The 17,050-nt window shown below is 40.5% G+C and overlaps 1 protein-coding gene across 1 annotated transcript in view; it reads left to right on the top strand.

The window, feature by feature from the left end:
• ARSB (arylsulfatase B) overlaps positions 1 to 15,204 on the top strand; it is a 223,501-nt gene extending 208,297 nt beyond the window's left edge. Inside the window, exons 7-8 of the mRNA XM_023214928.3 lie at positions 10,462 to 10,584; positions 11,763 to 15,204. Coding sequence (XP_023070696.2) covers positions 10,462 to 10,584; positions 11,763 to 12,028 — 389 coding nt within the window. The 3' untranslated portion in view covers positions 12,029 to 15,204. The remainder of the gene's footprint in view (positions 1 to 10,461; positions 10,585 to 11,762) is intronic.
• Positions 15,205 to 17,050: the final 1,846 nt, after the last annotated feature.

Below are 17,050 nucleotides of genomic sequence, written 5' to 3'. Positions count from 1 at the left end.
ATGAGCTTTTTTTGTGATTTCTTTTTTTTTTGTTTTTTTTAGCTCATCAGCTGTCATTAGTGTTAGTGTATTTTGTGTGTGGCCCAAGACAATTCTTCTTCTTGCAGTGTGGCTCAAGGAAGCCAAAAGATTGATACGCCTGGCAAACAGCATGCCACCACGCCATCCAAAACAGCTCTGCGTAGCCCCACTTCCCAGCTGTTAGGGGCTTTTTTTGTCTTCAAAAATTAAGCAAAGAGGTTCACTAAAGCATCAGTTCAGAGTGTGGGGCTTCTAGTCAGTGTATTTTAAGGAACTAATTTTAGGGAAAAACTATTTTTAGGTCCACGATGATTTTTAAAAACAAAAATCTAGACAACAGTGCATACGTGCACGTCTGAATATGAAAGCCCTTACCACACAGCAAGATGAGAGGGTGGCCTTGGCCGAAGCCTGCAGTTGTTGGGACATGCAAAACCATGAGCAGACTGGAGATTTGAGCCACATGTGCACCAGCACAGTCGTTCAGACGCAGCCTGGGTGCACTGATCTGGAAGGGGGACTCACGGACTCTGGGTCTCTGACTTGCCGGCACATGAAGGACCTTAATGACTTGAACCTCCCTTTGAGTTTGAGATCCTTTGAACTTTTGTTAGAGTGAGCCATGAAGAAATGGTCAGCCAATCAGATGTTTAATATAAACTAACCTCTAGCGTAAATAAACTTGAAGAGACACATTTGATTTACATAATAAATAAACAAACTTTTAGGAACTTTTAAGTACAAAAGTTGAAGATAGTTGCTAATTAAACCTAAATCTTGCCTGTACATTAAAAACATACTCAACAAAATTTCCAGATTAGAAAATTCCTCAAGAACCAAATTTCTGGGACAACTGGGGTGTTTTTCTCACTTAGCCCAAGTGAGTAAGTTTTACTCTAAGTAAGTATGCATACATCATTAAGTGTGAAGGTGGCATCACACTGGCAGGAAAAGTCAGATAGGTTATTAGCAGAGAATGAAATTTTACTGATCGTCATGAATTGTAAAATGACCAAAAACAAATAGAACTCAGTAGAAATGAATGGCAGGCCAAACAAACCAGACAGAAAAGGGGCTACAAACTAAAAGTGGTAAATTATAGCTTCTACACATAAATCCTTTTTACCTCATCCCTCTTCAAATTCTGGAACATAAATGGGGGAGCAAATATAGACCCTCTCTAAATCCACACCAGAGAAGTGAGTTTGGTTGTTTTTTTGTTTGGTTTTATTTTGTTTTTTCTGATATAATAGTAATTTTTGCCTCCTTTTCTCCTCTTTGTAATGTCTTGGGTAGAAGAGGTTGTAAAAGAAAGTAAAACTATATTATACTGATGATAATAGCTACCATTCAGTGATAGTTACTGACAGATGTTATTATCTGTTTCATAGAGCAAGGATTAAATGAGTTATACATAGAACAATTAAAGCAGTGTTTTATGTTTATAAGCATGTAGTGTTTAAGTATTAGATGTTGTTATCTTCCATGTTGACAGTAGTCTTAACAATATACCAGCTATTCTACTAAGCACTCTATATGCCTTTTCTCACTTGCTACTGTTATATTAATTTTATAGATAGTAATCTGAGGCAATGCTTGGAGAATGGGGCTTAGGAAGACCTACTGCTGTGACCCTGAAAGAAAGCGGTGCTCGGGATGCTAATGAGGATGGAGGAAAGGGCTATATGATTGATTCCCATCTGAGGCTTGGGAAGTTTAGAAAGTTGCCCAAGATTGCACAGGTGGTAATAACATTTACTGTGCACTTTCTGTGTGCTGTACTTAGTACTAGACATTTTTACTGTATCGTTGCATTTAGACCTCACAACAATACTGAAACTGAGGCCTAGGGAGGCCAGCTAACACCAAGATCACACAGCCAGTGAGTGATGGAGCGAGATTCAAACCTAAGCAGTCTGGCTCCAAAAGTGCCTGTTCTATACTACTGTGCACTATGGCCTCCTGGAGAAGGGCTGGTAGGATGCCACTTCAATCATACAGCCCTTTCCTCCATCCTCATTACCATCCCTAGCACCGCTTTCCTTCAGGGTCACAACAGTAGGTCTTCCTAAGCACCATTCTCCAATCATGCCCAGCTCATTGTACTTGAGCAGCATTTCAGAGAGGAAGTGCCCCTAGACCCTCCTCACCCGTTCACTCTCCAGCGCTGCTTGTGCCACCCTCACCTCACCACCCTGCCAAGCCCTTGCTTGCACACCTCTAGTGCCAGAAAATCACCCTCTCCAAGGAAACCCATTCTTTCTGTCTTGGGGAAACTCTGTCTAGTGGAAACACATTCCTCGTATTGACCCAAATGGTGCTATGTGCCTTTAACCTCTCTGTGCCTCAGTTTCTTCATCCATGGAGCTTTCACGAAGATTAAATTAGACACAAAGTGCTTAAAGCAATACCTAATCTGTATTATGTTTGCTAAATATTAGCTGCTATTACTATTTTATTAGTATTTCTCTCTATGGCTTCCACCCCAAATGCTTTATAGTACAAATTCAGTCCTTCTTGAATTCACTCTTTTTCACCATTTTGTCAGCTGCAGCCTGCCCTCCAGGATGCTATGGTGGCCTTTGTGATGACTTTGTAGACTCCCTGCCATTTTACTCCAGTCTGCTGTACATGCATCGTTAAGAACTGCCTTTCTGGGGTATTGCTTTTGTACATCATTTCCCTCTTCAGAAGCCAAACTGGTTCTTGTTTGCTTTCATACTTTGGATGGATTATTAGGTTCTCTACTAATTTCTTGCTGATCCGCCCATGCTCTTCTCTCTGGGCATGAAAACTTCCTGTCTTCCATGGACTTTCCTCTTCTTATTTGCAGGTCAGCTCACATATTTATTTTGTTTAAGCGTTATGTAGTTAAAAGTCTCACAGGCTATATACCAAAATGTTAACAGCAATGAATAAATTAACAGGTCATTTTTATTTTCCTTTTCATGTTTTTCTGTATTTTCCAACATATATACAACGAACATATAAATTGCGTTGTTATGAAAAATACTGCGTTTCATAAAAGTACAATCATAGACTGTATGATACAATACTTTCCAAGGTCAAGATGATGCCCTGTGCAGTCAAAGAGTAGGATTGCCTTTCATGAAGATCAGAAGTATCTTCAGGCCTCCCTCAGTCCCTTCCCTGTTTGGTGAACCCATTGCCAATCACTAATTAGTATATTTCAAACTATATATATTAGCCATAGACCCTTTCTTCAAACAAAAATGTAGGCCAGGTGTGGTGGCTCACGCTTGTAATACCTCAGCACTTTGGGAAGCCAAGGTGGGAGGATGACTTGAGGCCAGGAGTTTCAGACCAGCCTGGTAACCTAGGGAGACAATTACAAAAATCACAATGGCCTCTTAAAAAAAAAAAAAATTTAATTAGCTAGGCATGGTAGCACATGCCTGTGGTCCTAACCACTCAGGAGGCTGAGGTAGGAGAATCACTTGAGCCTAGAAGTTCAAGGCTGAGGTAAGCTGTGCTCTCACCACTGTATTTTAGCCTGGGCGATAAAGTAAGACCTTATCTCAGAAAAAAAAAAAAAAATTAAAAACATGTAGAGAAGTCAACATATTTAGCAGATACTATAGATTCTTCCTTAAGGAGTTGAACTACTGTGTTGAAATGGAGATGGCGAACCTGGACCCCTACCCACTAACTCACCATCCTATTTCAAGACAACTTCCGAGTTACTTCCAGAACCTACTTTCGGTCTGGAGAACGCAGTTCTGCACTGAAACCACCAGTCCACTTCATTCTGGTAACAACTCCCAGTTTCTAGGGGTTGCTCAGATAAGGAGTGCTGTAAGTTTACTATGTATTATGTAACATATTTCATCCATCCTAAAATTTTCTGCTGATCTCCTTTTTCCCATCCAAAATCAATACACACGGCTAATCCATCTTATATCTGAATACTTCTGTCTGGCCAGAAAGCTTTATTATCTCAGAGGTGGCTTTCAGCTCAGAAGGAAACGAGAAAAATTTGTTTGTTTATACTTCTCTCTTAACTCCCTAGTTTCTGCCCATTCATCAAGCTAATAGATGGAATATTTGGCTCTTCTGATTCGCCATCTGAAACCCTCTGCTCTCTTGGCTTCTGCGATGTCCTGTTTAACTGGTTCACTTCCTCATATTATTTTCTTCTCTGCTCTGTTTGCTGTTTTCCTTTGGCCCTCAGTGCTCTGTTTCTGGGCGTCTGCTTTCTTGCCTCCCTCCCTAGACAGCAAATCCACTTCCAGGGTTAAGCGATCACTGCATTGCGGGTGGTGCTTAGTGTTTGCCTCAGTCTTTCAGACAGCAGCCAGTCCTATAGCTCCAATACGTCGTGGAGACGTCTACCTTGAGCTCAAGTTAATTCCTAAAGTCAGTATGTCTCATTCCAGAATCCTATACTCCCCGCTATTTCCCATCTCAACATCTTCATTCTGCCAATATCAACACTATTCTCTCAATCACCAAATTCAAAACCTTGGGTTTTATTTATCTTTTATATTCTTTTGTCACCAAATATCTTGGATTTCACCTTGGGAACTTCTCTTAGATGTCTCTGCTCATCACTTCATGTCGTAGAATTCCAGAACACAATGCTTTATTACCACATACAGTTGTTAATCAATAAATATTTCTTAAATCAGAATCTAGTCCAACTCTGTCAAAGAAATTTTAAAAGTTTGTTAACATTCTAAGAAACCTCTGCCTCCTGTCTCTGGCCCTGACAGTTTATCCAATACACTGTCAAGTTAATAATGAAAACACCCAGTGTAGCCAAAGCAATCTTGGGAAAAATGAAATGGGAGGACTCAGGCTTGCTAATTTCTTTCTTTTTTTTTTTTTTTTTTTTTTGAGACGGAGTCTCGCTCTGCCGCCCAGGCTGGAGTGCAGTGGCCGGATCTCAGCTCACTGCAAGCTCTGCCTGCCGGGTTTACACCATTCTCCTGCCTCAGCCTCCCGAGTAGCTGGGGCTACAGGCGTCCGCCACCTCGCCCAGCTAGTTTTTTGTATATTTTAGTAGAGACGGGGTTTCACCATGTTAGCCAGGATGGTCTTGATCTCCTGACCTCGTGATCCACCCATCTCGGCCTCCCAAAGTGCTGGGATTACAGGCTTGAGCCACTGCGCCCGGCCCGGCTTGCTAATTTCTAAGGTTACTACTAAGCTTGACAAGCCCAGGTAGTGTGGTACTGGCGTAAGAATAGACATAGATCAGCTAGGTGTGGTGGCTCACACCTGTAATCCCAGCACTTTGCAAGGCTGGATTGCTTGAGGCCAAGAGTTTGAGACCAGTCTGGCCAACATAGTGAGGCCCTGTATCTAGATAGATAGATAGATAGATAGATAGATAGATAGATAGATAGATAGATATTGATTTTTTAAAAACTATAGATCAATGGAATGGAATTGAGAGTCCAGAAATAAACCCTCATGCTTATGGTCAATTGGGTTTTGGCAAGGATACCAAAACAATTAAAGAGGAAAAGAGTACTCTCTCAAACAAATGGTTCTGAGACAACTGAGGTATCTACATACAAAAGGATGAGCTCATGCCTGTAATCCCAGCACTTCGGAAGGCTGGAGTGAGAGTATTACTTGAGGCCAGAAGAAAAGCCTGGGGAATGTTGCAAGACCTTCATCTCTATAAAAAATTAGCTGGGCATAATGGCATGTGCCTGTAGCCCCAGCTATTCTGGAGGCTGAGGTGAGAGGATCGCTTGAACCTAGGAGTTTAAGGCTGCAGTGAACTAAAGCTAAGATTGCACAGCCTGGGTGACAGAGTGAGATCCTGTCTCTAAAAAAAATAAAATTGAGAATGTGATACAGAACACATTTCAGCCATTTTTTAATGCTCTGCAGTTACACAAAAGGTTAAACATAGACTTGCCATATAACTCAGCAATTCTACTTCTAGATATATACCCAAGAGAAGTGAAGGCATACATCCACACTGAAATTGTACATGAATGTTCATGGCAGCATTACTCATAGTAGCCAAAAAGTATAAACTAAGAAGTGTCCATTAATTGATGAATAAAGAAAATGTGGTATATTTTTGGCAACATACAGGAATGAAAGGAATATTCTTATTTAAAAAGAATGAAGTACTGATACGTGCTACAAAATGGATGAACCTTGAGAACATTATGCCAAGTGATAGAAGCCAGACACAAAAGGCCACTTATTATCTGATCCTATTTATATAAAATGTCCAGAATAGGTAAATCCAAAACACAAAATGGGTTAAGGGTTGCCTAGGGCTTCAGGGTGTGGGAGCAAATGGGGATTAACTGCTAATGGTGCAGGGTTTCTTTCTGGGGTGATAAAAATGTTCTAAAATATGTTACAGTGATGGTTATACAACTTTGTGAATATATCATACTAAAAACCATGGAATTTTACACTAAAAATGGATGAATTTGATCATACGTGAACTATATGATACACTCTTTTAAAAATATATTTAAAGTCCTCTTATGTCTCCCTACTGATTAGAAGGAAAAGTTGCCAGCTCTCTGACCCTTCTTCTGTGGCCACATCTCCCTCTGACCATAATCAAGAAGTAGTCCCTGCATTTATGAACTCATGTCATCAGATCGGGCCCACCCAGATAAATCTGAGATCATCCCCACATCTTACAGGTCTTACCTATAATCATATCTGCAGAGTCCCTTTTGGCATGGAAGGTAACATATTCATAGGTTCTGGGAGATTAGGATGTCGACATTTTGGGGAACCATTATCCTGCGTATCACACCCTGTTTTATACTTCTTTCTATTGCATAAGAGTCTCACACATGTTGACAGATGGATGGAAAAAATATATTATGCAAGTACTAACAGCAGCAACAATGCCAGCTAAAACTGGGTTATCTATACATCAGACGAAGTAGATTTAAAGGAGGAAAGCATTATTAGAATTAAAGAGGGAGTTTTCAAAATAATTATCAGTCATAGGAGAGATTTTTAACATACCTCTCTCAGTAAATGATAAAACAAGCAGACAAGCAAAAATGACCATAAAGATATAAAAGATTTGAACACCATAGTTAACAAACTTGACTGAATGATACACAGAGCATTGAGACCAACAACTTCAGACTACATGTTTTTTACATTGGTGCTTGGATAATTCATAGTATTAAATGTATGTATTGGAAATGAAAATGTTGAGTATCTCTTATTCAAAAAGTTATAAAAAGAATAACAAATTAAGCCCAAAGAAACTAAAGGGAGGGAAATAATAAAGATAAAAGAAGTTAATGAAATAGAAAACAAACATACTATAGGTAGGATCTACAAGGCCAAAAGTTTATTGTTTGAAAAGACTAATAAAATCGGGCTGGGTGCGGTGACTCACGCCTGTAATCCCAGCACTTTGGGAGGCCAAGGCGGGCAGATCATGAGGTCAGGAGTTCCAGACCAGCCTGGCCAACATGGTGAAACCCCATCTCTACTAAAAATACAAAAAATTAGCTGGGCATGGTGGCACACGCCTGTAATCCCAGCTACTTGGGAGGCTGAGGCAGGAGAATTGCTTGAACTCGGGAGGCAGAGGTTGCAGTGAGCCAAGATTGCACCACTGCACTCCAGCCTGGGCAACAGAGCAAGACTCCATCTAAAAAAAGACAAAAAACAAAACACTAATAACTAATAAAATCAATTAAACACTAGGAAAATATATCTTGGAAAAAAACGAGAAGCATGAGTTGCCAATATCAGGAATAAATAGGCAATATTACTACAGATGCTCCAAAAGTTCACATGTATTACACAAATTCCTAATAAAATGCAAGTTATCAAAACTGACACAGGGAGAAACAGAAGATCTGAATGGTCCTATACCTGCTCAGGTAATTAAATCAATGATTTCAAACCTTCCCACAAAGAAAACTCTAGGCCTAGATGGCTTTACCAACAAACACTTTTCTATGGATGAATAGTATTCCATTGTGTCTATATGCCACATTTTCTTTATCCATTCATCTATTGATGGACACTTAGGTTGATTCCATATCTTGACTATTGTAAATAGTGCTGCAATAAACATGGGGTGCAGGTATCCCTTTGGTATCCTGATTTCCTTTCCTTTGGATAAATACCTAGTGATGGGATTACTGCACTGTATGGTAGTTCTATTTTTAATTTGTTGAGGAACCTCCATACTGTCTTCTATAATACCTTTACTAATTTACACTCCCACCAACAGCACACACATACATTGTTAAAGCATAAAGCAGTACTATTTATTATCCCTTGGCACATATGTATTCTGCATTTTAACATGGCCGAAGGATGGACTGAAGTCACAATAGTAGCAGCTTCTAGAGAAGTAAATGAAAGGACAGGATTTGAGGATAGGAACAAAGGAGACTTCAACTTCATTTTTATTGTCCAGTTTCTTTTCTTTTCTTTTTTTTAAAAAGCAAACATGGCAAAATGTTAACATCTGTTCATTTTGGGTGATGGCTCATAGGGTGTTAGTTATGTTATTCTTTGTAATTTTCCCTTTGTTTAATTTCTCAAAATGAAAACAATAAAGTCAAGATAATAGTATCTTTCATAGTTTAGTCTTAGGCTTATTTATTGTTTAGGTATTTTCTGTTCCTGTTTGTTTTAAGAAAAAAAAAATGTGTATAAATATACGTATAGATGAGATAGTTAAATTTCCTTTTTTTGTTTTATGTTCACAAAACATGCTTGTTTTATTTAACATTCTTTGGTATCAAAATGTGGCCTTCATACAAACTTGTGAGGAGTAAACCATGAGGGTTCACGGTTTTACCGCAGTCTGTATGTTAGCAACCACTTCCTGTGATAGTCATCATCATGCACCTCAAGTACTAGAAGCATCTGTTTGTATTGGAGCCAAAATATCCACAAGCAGAGAAACAAGAAGTCAAAAATATTTTCCTCTTTGGTGCTAAAGATTTGCTGCTGTGTGATTGTTGAGACTGAAGCTCTGAAAGCACCAGTGTTTGCTGGATCTGTCTCCAGCTTGTCTCTACAAGGTCATTTCCAAAAGAGTGTCAAAAGAATGGCATGTCCCACCTTTTCCACCACCGACACACCCTGCATGAAAACCCCAGGAGCACAGAAGCCCTGCTTGGGTGAGGATGAGGGCTCTCTCAAAGTCTGTTATCAAAGGAAGGCAGACAGATGGGTTAACCACTCCAATGGAGTCTATACTTTTACAGACATTTCACATATTATGACAATTAATTATTAGGCTGGTGGTTCAGCAACCTTTCGAAGTGATCCCAAGATGATTGCCATGACCATATTTGCAAAGCTAACAGATAAATGTGGGCTTAAAACCTCCCATATGCAAAGATAGGAGTGAGGTGAGGGCCCTCGTGGACCCACCAGGGTCTTCCGCAAGAGTAGAACTCTCTCCTTGTTCACTCCTTTCATAATCAGGCAAAGGAAGAAGTTACTCAAAAGGAGGAACTGAGCATGCTCAACCCAGACCCTTTTTGCTGGGTCCAATTTCCAGCCAGCCTGTCACCTGGATATATGTAAGCACTCTGGTCTGCTCTCAGCTGTGTGCTCTAAGGGAGGCGAATGGGTGTTCAGCAAGATCAGCGATGAGGGTTAAGTCTTTCTAAGTCAAGCGTCAATTACAAACAAGATCACTCTGCCACAGATCTGAAGCCATATTCTCTCCAATCAATTTTGTCAGTAACAAAAGCAATGTTTTTTGTTCCATCTATTTATACTCTACCTCTTAATTGGTTTCAAACTTAAGAGGGGATAGAGATTAGTAATTGCTCCCTACAAAAGCAAAAAACCAACCTGATGATAAATTAATATAAGATCTCAAACATGATCAATTAATATAATCCATGATACCAGCCAAAAATTTGTATACCACATTTATTCTTACCCACATAGTTATCCTATCTGAATAGTTAACTGAGCACTGCTCACTTTTAGATTTCATAAGAGTTGTTAAAAAATAAATCTTTGTACTCTGTCATGGCATGCATGAACTCTCATAGCTTGAAATGACTGCATTAAAATGTACATTTTATAATTTCTTATACTATTTACATAAGTATAAGTACACACAGAAAATGTATTTAAATTTTTAACAGCCAAAAACAAAAACCAAAAAAAAAGTCACCCTGCTGTAACAGAACACTGTTCTGCATATGGCTAGCTGTACATTGGCAGAACATAGCGATTTTAAGGATGAATTAGTGTTGTAATCTCTTTGGGATTTTCTTTATATTTGCGGTGGTTTATGACTGACATTTCATGTAACTATAGCTTTCTGTTTGGGTTTAATAAAAGATTCATTTCTGTGGCAAGATACACATTTGCACTCCAGTGTTCAATAAAAGCTACTGTTCTGCAAGAGTATAAAATGCTGATTTATAACGACACGTTCCAATAACAGCGATCTAAGTCTTTCAAACTATTTCTTCCCAGGTCCCGGGGACAGCATGGCTCCAGCAAAGGATGACTCTTCTCTTCCAGAATATTCAGCCTTTAACACATCTGTCCATGCTGCAATTAGACATGGAAATTGGAAACTCCTCACAGGCTACCCAGGTAGAGTGCTTAGCTTAGCAAACTTCCCTTCCCGGGGTAGACAAAGCAGGGCTGTGTCCTCAGAGCAGTATCTCCAGTCTGTCTGCACTCCTGGGATTTTATTCCCACGGCCATTTCTCTGGAAAGAGAGGACATTATCACTCTTGTTCTAACCATGTCCTACCTCTTCCTCTGTGGCTCCTCCTCAAGGCTCCTAAGCCCTACCACTCACCTCACTTTGCTCAGATACCTGAAATCTTAACTTGTCTTTCTAATCTTTCATGATCCCTCCTGATATATGTCCTAGAAAGACAACTATTTATTCAGGGTTTTCTTTTCCCACTTCTAAGACTCTGCCTGTTCCCAGTTACACAGCTTCCATTGTTATCATGGTGCAAGTAAGCTTTCCCAAGGGATCGTCAAGGAGAAGCTTACCAAAGTAACAACTGCCTTTTGCAAAACGTATCTCTGGGGCTGCTGAATGAGGAAATTATAAGAAGGAATGGTTTAACCTACTCATCCTAACAAACAAAAAAAAAAAAAAAAAAAGAGAGAAAGAGAGAGAATTAAGTATAGCAGGGGTGAAAGGAATCAATGTCACTCTTATGCTTCATGGAAAATACAGATTTGAAATATGTGTGGTTATCAAGCACAACACATTTAGCTAGCAAAGAGAGTCTCTGAGAGCTACACCCTCAACCAGTGGTATAGCTGGGGAAGGAGGTTGCTCCCTTGATTATATTCTCTAAGAGTAACATCTTTTCAATACTTTTAAAATATGTGGGATGATGGTTAAGGCTGTGATGTAATTAATCAATGTTTCCAATGAGAACATTCTTGGCATTTGCAATAAGACAAGTCTTTTTTGACTGGGGTTGTCCCATGTATTGCAAGATATTAACATCACTAGCTCATGCCCACTAAATGCCAGCAGCACCCCATGCCCCAGTCCTTGTGACAAGGACATACACACATGCACACACATTTCTGGGTGTCCTTGCTTGTGAGGCAGTGAGACATGTCTAGTTAAAGCACCGGAAGTCGAGTCTGAGAAGCATCTAGAGACAGCATCTAGGGCCACATCTTTTTGTGTGTCCACACCCACGACCCAGTGCAGCCTTGGCCTCAGACTCCTTCCCTGAAATTAGAACCTGCCTCTGTGCTTCTCCCTCAGTAAACTGTTTTGTTTTCTTTGCTAGGCTGTGGTTACTGGTTCCCTCCACCGTCTCAATACAATGTTTCTGAGATACCCTCATCAGACCCACCAACCAAGACCCTCTGGCTCTTTGATATTGATCGGGACCCTGAAGAAAGACATGACCTGTCCAGAGAATATCCTCACATCGTCACAAAGCTCCTGTCCCGCCTACAGTTCTACCATAAACACTCAGTGCCCGTTTACTTCCCTGCACAGGACCCCCGCTGTGACCCCAAGGCCACTGGGGTGTGGGGCCCTTGGATGTAGGATTTCAGGGAGGCTAGAAAACCTTTCCATTGGAAGTTGGACCTCAGACCTTTCCTCATGACTCTTGTCTCATTTGTTATCCCAACCTGAGTTCACTTGGCCCTTCTCTTGCTCTTAAACCACATCGAGGTGTCTAATTTCAACCCCTAATGCATTTAAGAAGCTGATAAAATCTGCAACACTCCTGCTGTTGGCCGGAGCATGTGTCTAGAGGTGGGGGTGGCTGGGTTTATCCCGCTTTCCTAAGCTGTGGGACAGCTGGGAACTTAACTTGAAATAGGAAGTTCTCACTGAGTCCTGGAGGCTGGAACAGCTGGCTCTTTTAGCCTCACAAGTCAGACGTTCGATTCCCGTCTGCCAATAGCCGGTTTTATTGGAGTGAATCACATTTCTTACACAAATGAAGGCAGCAGACAGTTATTAATGGTTCTGTTGGCCAAGGCTTCTCCCTGTCGGTGAAGGATCATGTTCAGGCACTCCATGTGAACCACCCCTCTTGGTTCACCCCTTACTCAGCTTCTCTCATCACAGAGCATAAAGCCCATTTTGTTGTTCAGGTCAACAGCAAAATGCCTGCACCTTGATTGTGGCTTTTACAATAAAGAAATGCGTTTTTATCCTAATTTATTTTTCCCCAGCCATTGCTCACTCTGTCTAGACTTCCTGCCACTTTCCTGCCTTTCCTTTTGACCCCAGTGTCCTATCCCTGGGAAGGCCACTTTGCTTCGCTACCTGAGCACCCCTGATTTCTGGAACGCTGCTGAGCCCTGCCTTACTTTTGCCCCAGGGCTGAAGCTAGAGGCCTCCCCGTAATAGGCGGTGGAGTTGCTCTGTGAGGATGTTCATGGTAGACACTAAGAGGGCTGGGTGGTAGATGCTTGGCTCGTGGCGTCTGTTCAGCGAGGCTTTTCCTATGTTTCATGGAGTTAGTCATCGTGATTGTGGCTTTATCTCATAATGTATTAAGACTTGCACTGCTATTTACTAGCAGTGAGAAGAAACCTCAGGAACCAATACAAAAATCAAGTGGCCAGTATCTGGGATACTGGGCCTTGGTAAAGCAGAGGAAGGCACACCCACAGTCCTCTTATTCTCTGTTTTACTGCTTGTATTGAGGGTCTGGGGTCTGGGAAAGAGGATGCACAGTTTGACCTGCAGCTCTTTCTCAATCCCACTAATGTCTTACTAATGTGGAACAGTCCATATTAGCTCGAGAGTGCCAAATATGTGCAAAATATGTGCAAAAATGATATTCTTTTCTGCATTTGCCCCACCATTTTGTTCACCAATGCTTGGAACACTGCCTGAAGGCACTCAATACATTTTTTAAGTTTTATTTTATTTTTAATTTTTTGTATCGTTTTGAGACAGGATCTCACTCTGTCACCCAGGTTGGAGTACAGTGGTACAGTCACAACTCCCTGTAGCCTCGAGCTCCTGGGCTCAAGTGATTCTCTCACCCCAAGCACCCAAATAGCTGGAACTACAGGCATATACCACCACACCCAGCTAATTTTATTTTTCAAAAAGACAAGGTTCCCTATGTTGCCCAGCTGGTCTTAAACTCCTGGGCTCCAGCAATTCTCCCATCTTGGCCTCCCAAAGTGCTGGCATTACAGGCATGAGCCACCATGCCTGGCCTCATTTTTTAAAACAAATGAATAAATGGACAAATGAATAAATGAGAAAGTCTCACACCATGAAAGATGCTAGTCCAGCGAGCTGAATATGGAGGTAATGTAAATGTCTTCCAACTGTTGATTTTCGGTTCTCAAACTGCCCCTCCTGGGGTAGGAGCGTAATGTACATCACTGGGCAGTCACAGGACACTCTACAGCAAGGTTGTAGCGTCCTCTCCAGTGCGGGGAGAAAAGGAACTGTGCCTACCAAAGGTACTCTCTTGTCAGCAATTTCCATTTCTATTCTTTATGGGACACTAGAAACTAAAAGCAACAAATAATCTGATATAGGTCCCTGTATAGTCATCCTTCAATACAGTAGCAATATTTTCTGGTCACTACTAACCTATATTGTATTAAAATGAGACTATTGGAAGGAAATGGTGCTAGAACTAATAACATCTCTTACCAACCTTTACCCAACTCCTGGGTTGGCAAACAGCTGGCCAAACTGCCACCACCTCCCACTTGGAAGCGTATGGCTGATAGCATGAAATAACTGAGCCCAGATGTTCCTTCTGCATCCTCCGAATCCCAGGGCTGGGTGTAGGTAGCTGTTGGAGGCCATTGCTACAGGGCACCTATCTATTACTGCTGCCGTCCTCCCAGCAGCTATCTCCAGTTCTAGTTCCTTGGTTGCCAGACACAGTGGGGGATGTTCTGTACCCAGTGGACTTCAAAAGAGTTTTGAAGACTAATTTTTTGTAAAATAAGTACTTGAGATTTTGGTTTATCCATAGTAGAATGTATCTCATTAGAGTCTCTGATTCTATGTAAGAATGTGAAAAGATTGATATATTGTTGTTAGAAATATTGTTATTTCTTTCCAATTTTTTTTTTTATTTTTTGAGATGGGGTCTTGCTGTGTCATCCAGGCTAGAGTGCAGTGATGCAATCTCCACTCACTGTAGCCTCTAACTCCCAGGTTCAAGCTATTCTCCTTCCTCAGCCTCCCCGGTAGCTGGATTACAGGCATACACCACCACGCCTGGCTATGTTTTGTGTTTTTAGTAGAGATGAGGTTCCACCATGTGTTGGCCAGGCTGGTCTCAAACTCCTGACCTCAAGTGATCCACCCACTTTGGCTTCCTAAAGCAATGGGATTACAGGTGTGAGCCACCGTGCCTGGCACATTTTTTTTTACCTCTACGGAAGGTTTTGCTTATTTAATTGTGAGCTCATTTTTCTTTGTTACTACATGATTGTTCCAGATTGGGGAGACAAAATAAAATTAACCTTTTAAAATGTGTCAGCCATTGTATGGGGCTTCCATTTGGGGTGATGAGAAAGTTCTGGAACTAGATAGTGCTCATGGTTATACAACAGCATAAATGCAATTACTGCCACTGAATTGTATATTTTAAAGTGGTTAAAATGGTAAGTTTTATGTTTTATTACAATTTTTTAAATGTGTCAACCAACTTTATGGTACATAAATTATATCTCAGTAAAGCTGTTAAATAAATAAATATAGTAAAAATTTTAGAACTAAAAAAAGTGTCAATCATTGCCCTAAGAATATAAACTATAAAATAAGGTATTAGAGGGAGGTCAAGGGAGGGTAGGAGTGAAAACAAAGTGACACTAAGAGAGAGTATTAGCTCTCTATTGCTGCATAACAAATTGCCCCAAAACTTAGCAGCTTAAAACAATAAACATTTATTACTTCACACATTCTATGAGGGTAAGGACACTGGGAGTGGTTTAGCCCAGTGGTTCTGGCTCAGGGTCTTTCACAAGATTGTAGTCAAGCAGGCCTGTGGTCATCCGAAGACTTGAGTGGGGCTGCAGGCTTCACTTTTAAGCTGACTCATTCACAAGGCTCTTGGCTGGAGGCCTCAGCTCCTTGCCATGTGGGCACCTCCACAGGCTGCTTGGATGTCCTCACATATGGCAGTTAGCTTCCTCCAGAGCAAGTAAGCAGGGAGCCACAGGGCCTTTCATGACCTAGTCTCTAGAGGTGTACACTGTCACTTCTACCATTTTTCTATTTGTTAGAAATGAGTCACTAAGGCCAGCCCATATTCTAGGGAGGAAAATCTAACTTTTCAAAGCAAGTGTCAGATTTGTGGACTTATTTCACACCACATCAGTAGAAAATGGTCTCGTTTAGCCTCCTGGGGAATAGATTGTCAAGTCTACATGCATTTATCAAATGCTGCTATTTGAAAAGAGATAGTAGAAAAAGCATTCAACTTTGCTATTTAGCAGTATACTAACCATGAACAAATCACTTCATCCTCTCTGTGCCTCGGTTTTTTTCCTGGTAAAGTGATGGGTTGAATTGGATAATTGCTAAAGTCTCATATCCCTAGTGTCCAGAACAATGCCTGGCACATAGATAATCTGTAAATGTTGGTTGATTGGCTCTCAAGTGACTGAAATCCAGTGTGAGGATGTGAAATAATACTGTGCTAAAAAATAGCCTGAGATTTTCTAAACTCATTTTCTAAAAGTATTCTAATAAAAGCTGCTAATTTTTTTGAGTGCTTACTATAAGCCAGGCATTGTACTAGCTGCTTTAAATAGAATATCTTGTTTAATATAATTTTTTTCTTTTCCTTATTTATTTATTTATTTTTTTTTTTTGAGACAGTGGTCTTGCTCTGTCACCCAGGCTGGTCTCAAACTCCTGCACTCAAGAAATTCTCCCACCTCAGCCTCCCAAAGTGCTGGGATTATAGGTGTGAGCCACTATACTCAGCCTTTAATATAATTTTTAAACAACCAGGAGTAATGCTTACATTCATTCAGTCTTAATTGTAAAAGGCTTACTTGGTTTTCATCTTTTCCATTTTTTCAATAGCCAATCTTTGTTCAAGTGTAAAATGATTTATGTCAAGAAAATAACCAAAATGGGCTTGTAAACATAAACATTTGTGAATAAATGTTTGTTCGTTTATTCATTTTAAATGATGCAGAGAAATTCACTATTTGAAGAAACCTTTTTGTAAATCTTTTTTGTGAATGCAAATTTTGGCTTTTGTATTTACAAAACCTAAATATATTGACTTAGGTTTCCTAAATTGAGGTTTTGCTGCCCAGATTTTCCTGCAGAAGTATTCATACCCGTGTATCAGGTGCTGGGGAGGAGGTATAGTGACCAGAGAAATGATACAAACAAAACTAAAGGCATGACCCCTGCTCCTAAGAGGTTTACAACCTAATTCGATGATATAAAGTTCTTTTCAGCTTAAGTGTTTTTAAGAAAATTGGCCAGGTGCAGTGGCTCACACCTGTAATCCCAACATTTGGGGAGGCTGAGGAGGGAGGATTGCTTAAGGCGAGGAGTTCAAAACCAGCCTGGGCAACACAGTGAACCCTCGCCATCTCTACAAAAAAA

Source organism: Piliocolobus tephrosceles, chromosome 4 (assembly GCF_002776525.5).
Source record: "Piliocolobus tephrosceles isolate RC106 chromosome 4, ASM277652v3, whole genome shotgun sequence".
In the NCBI taxonomy this organism is placed as follows: Eukaryota; Metazoa; Chordata; class Mammalia; order Primates; family Cercopithecidae; genus Piliocolobus; species Piliocolobus tephrosceles.
The sequence above is the reverse complement of the archived record's forward strand: the minus strand, read 5'-3'. Positions and strand labels throughout refer to the sequence as shown.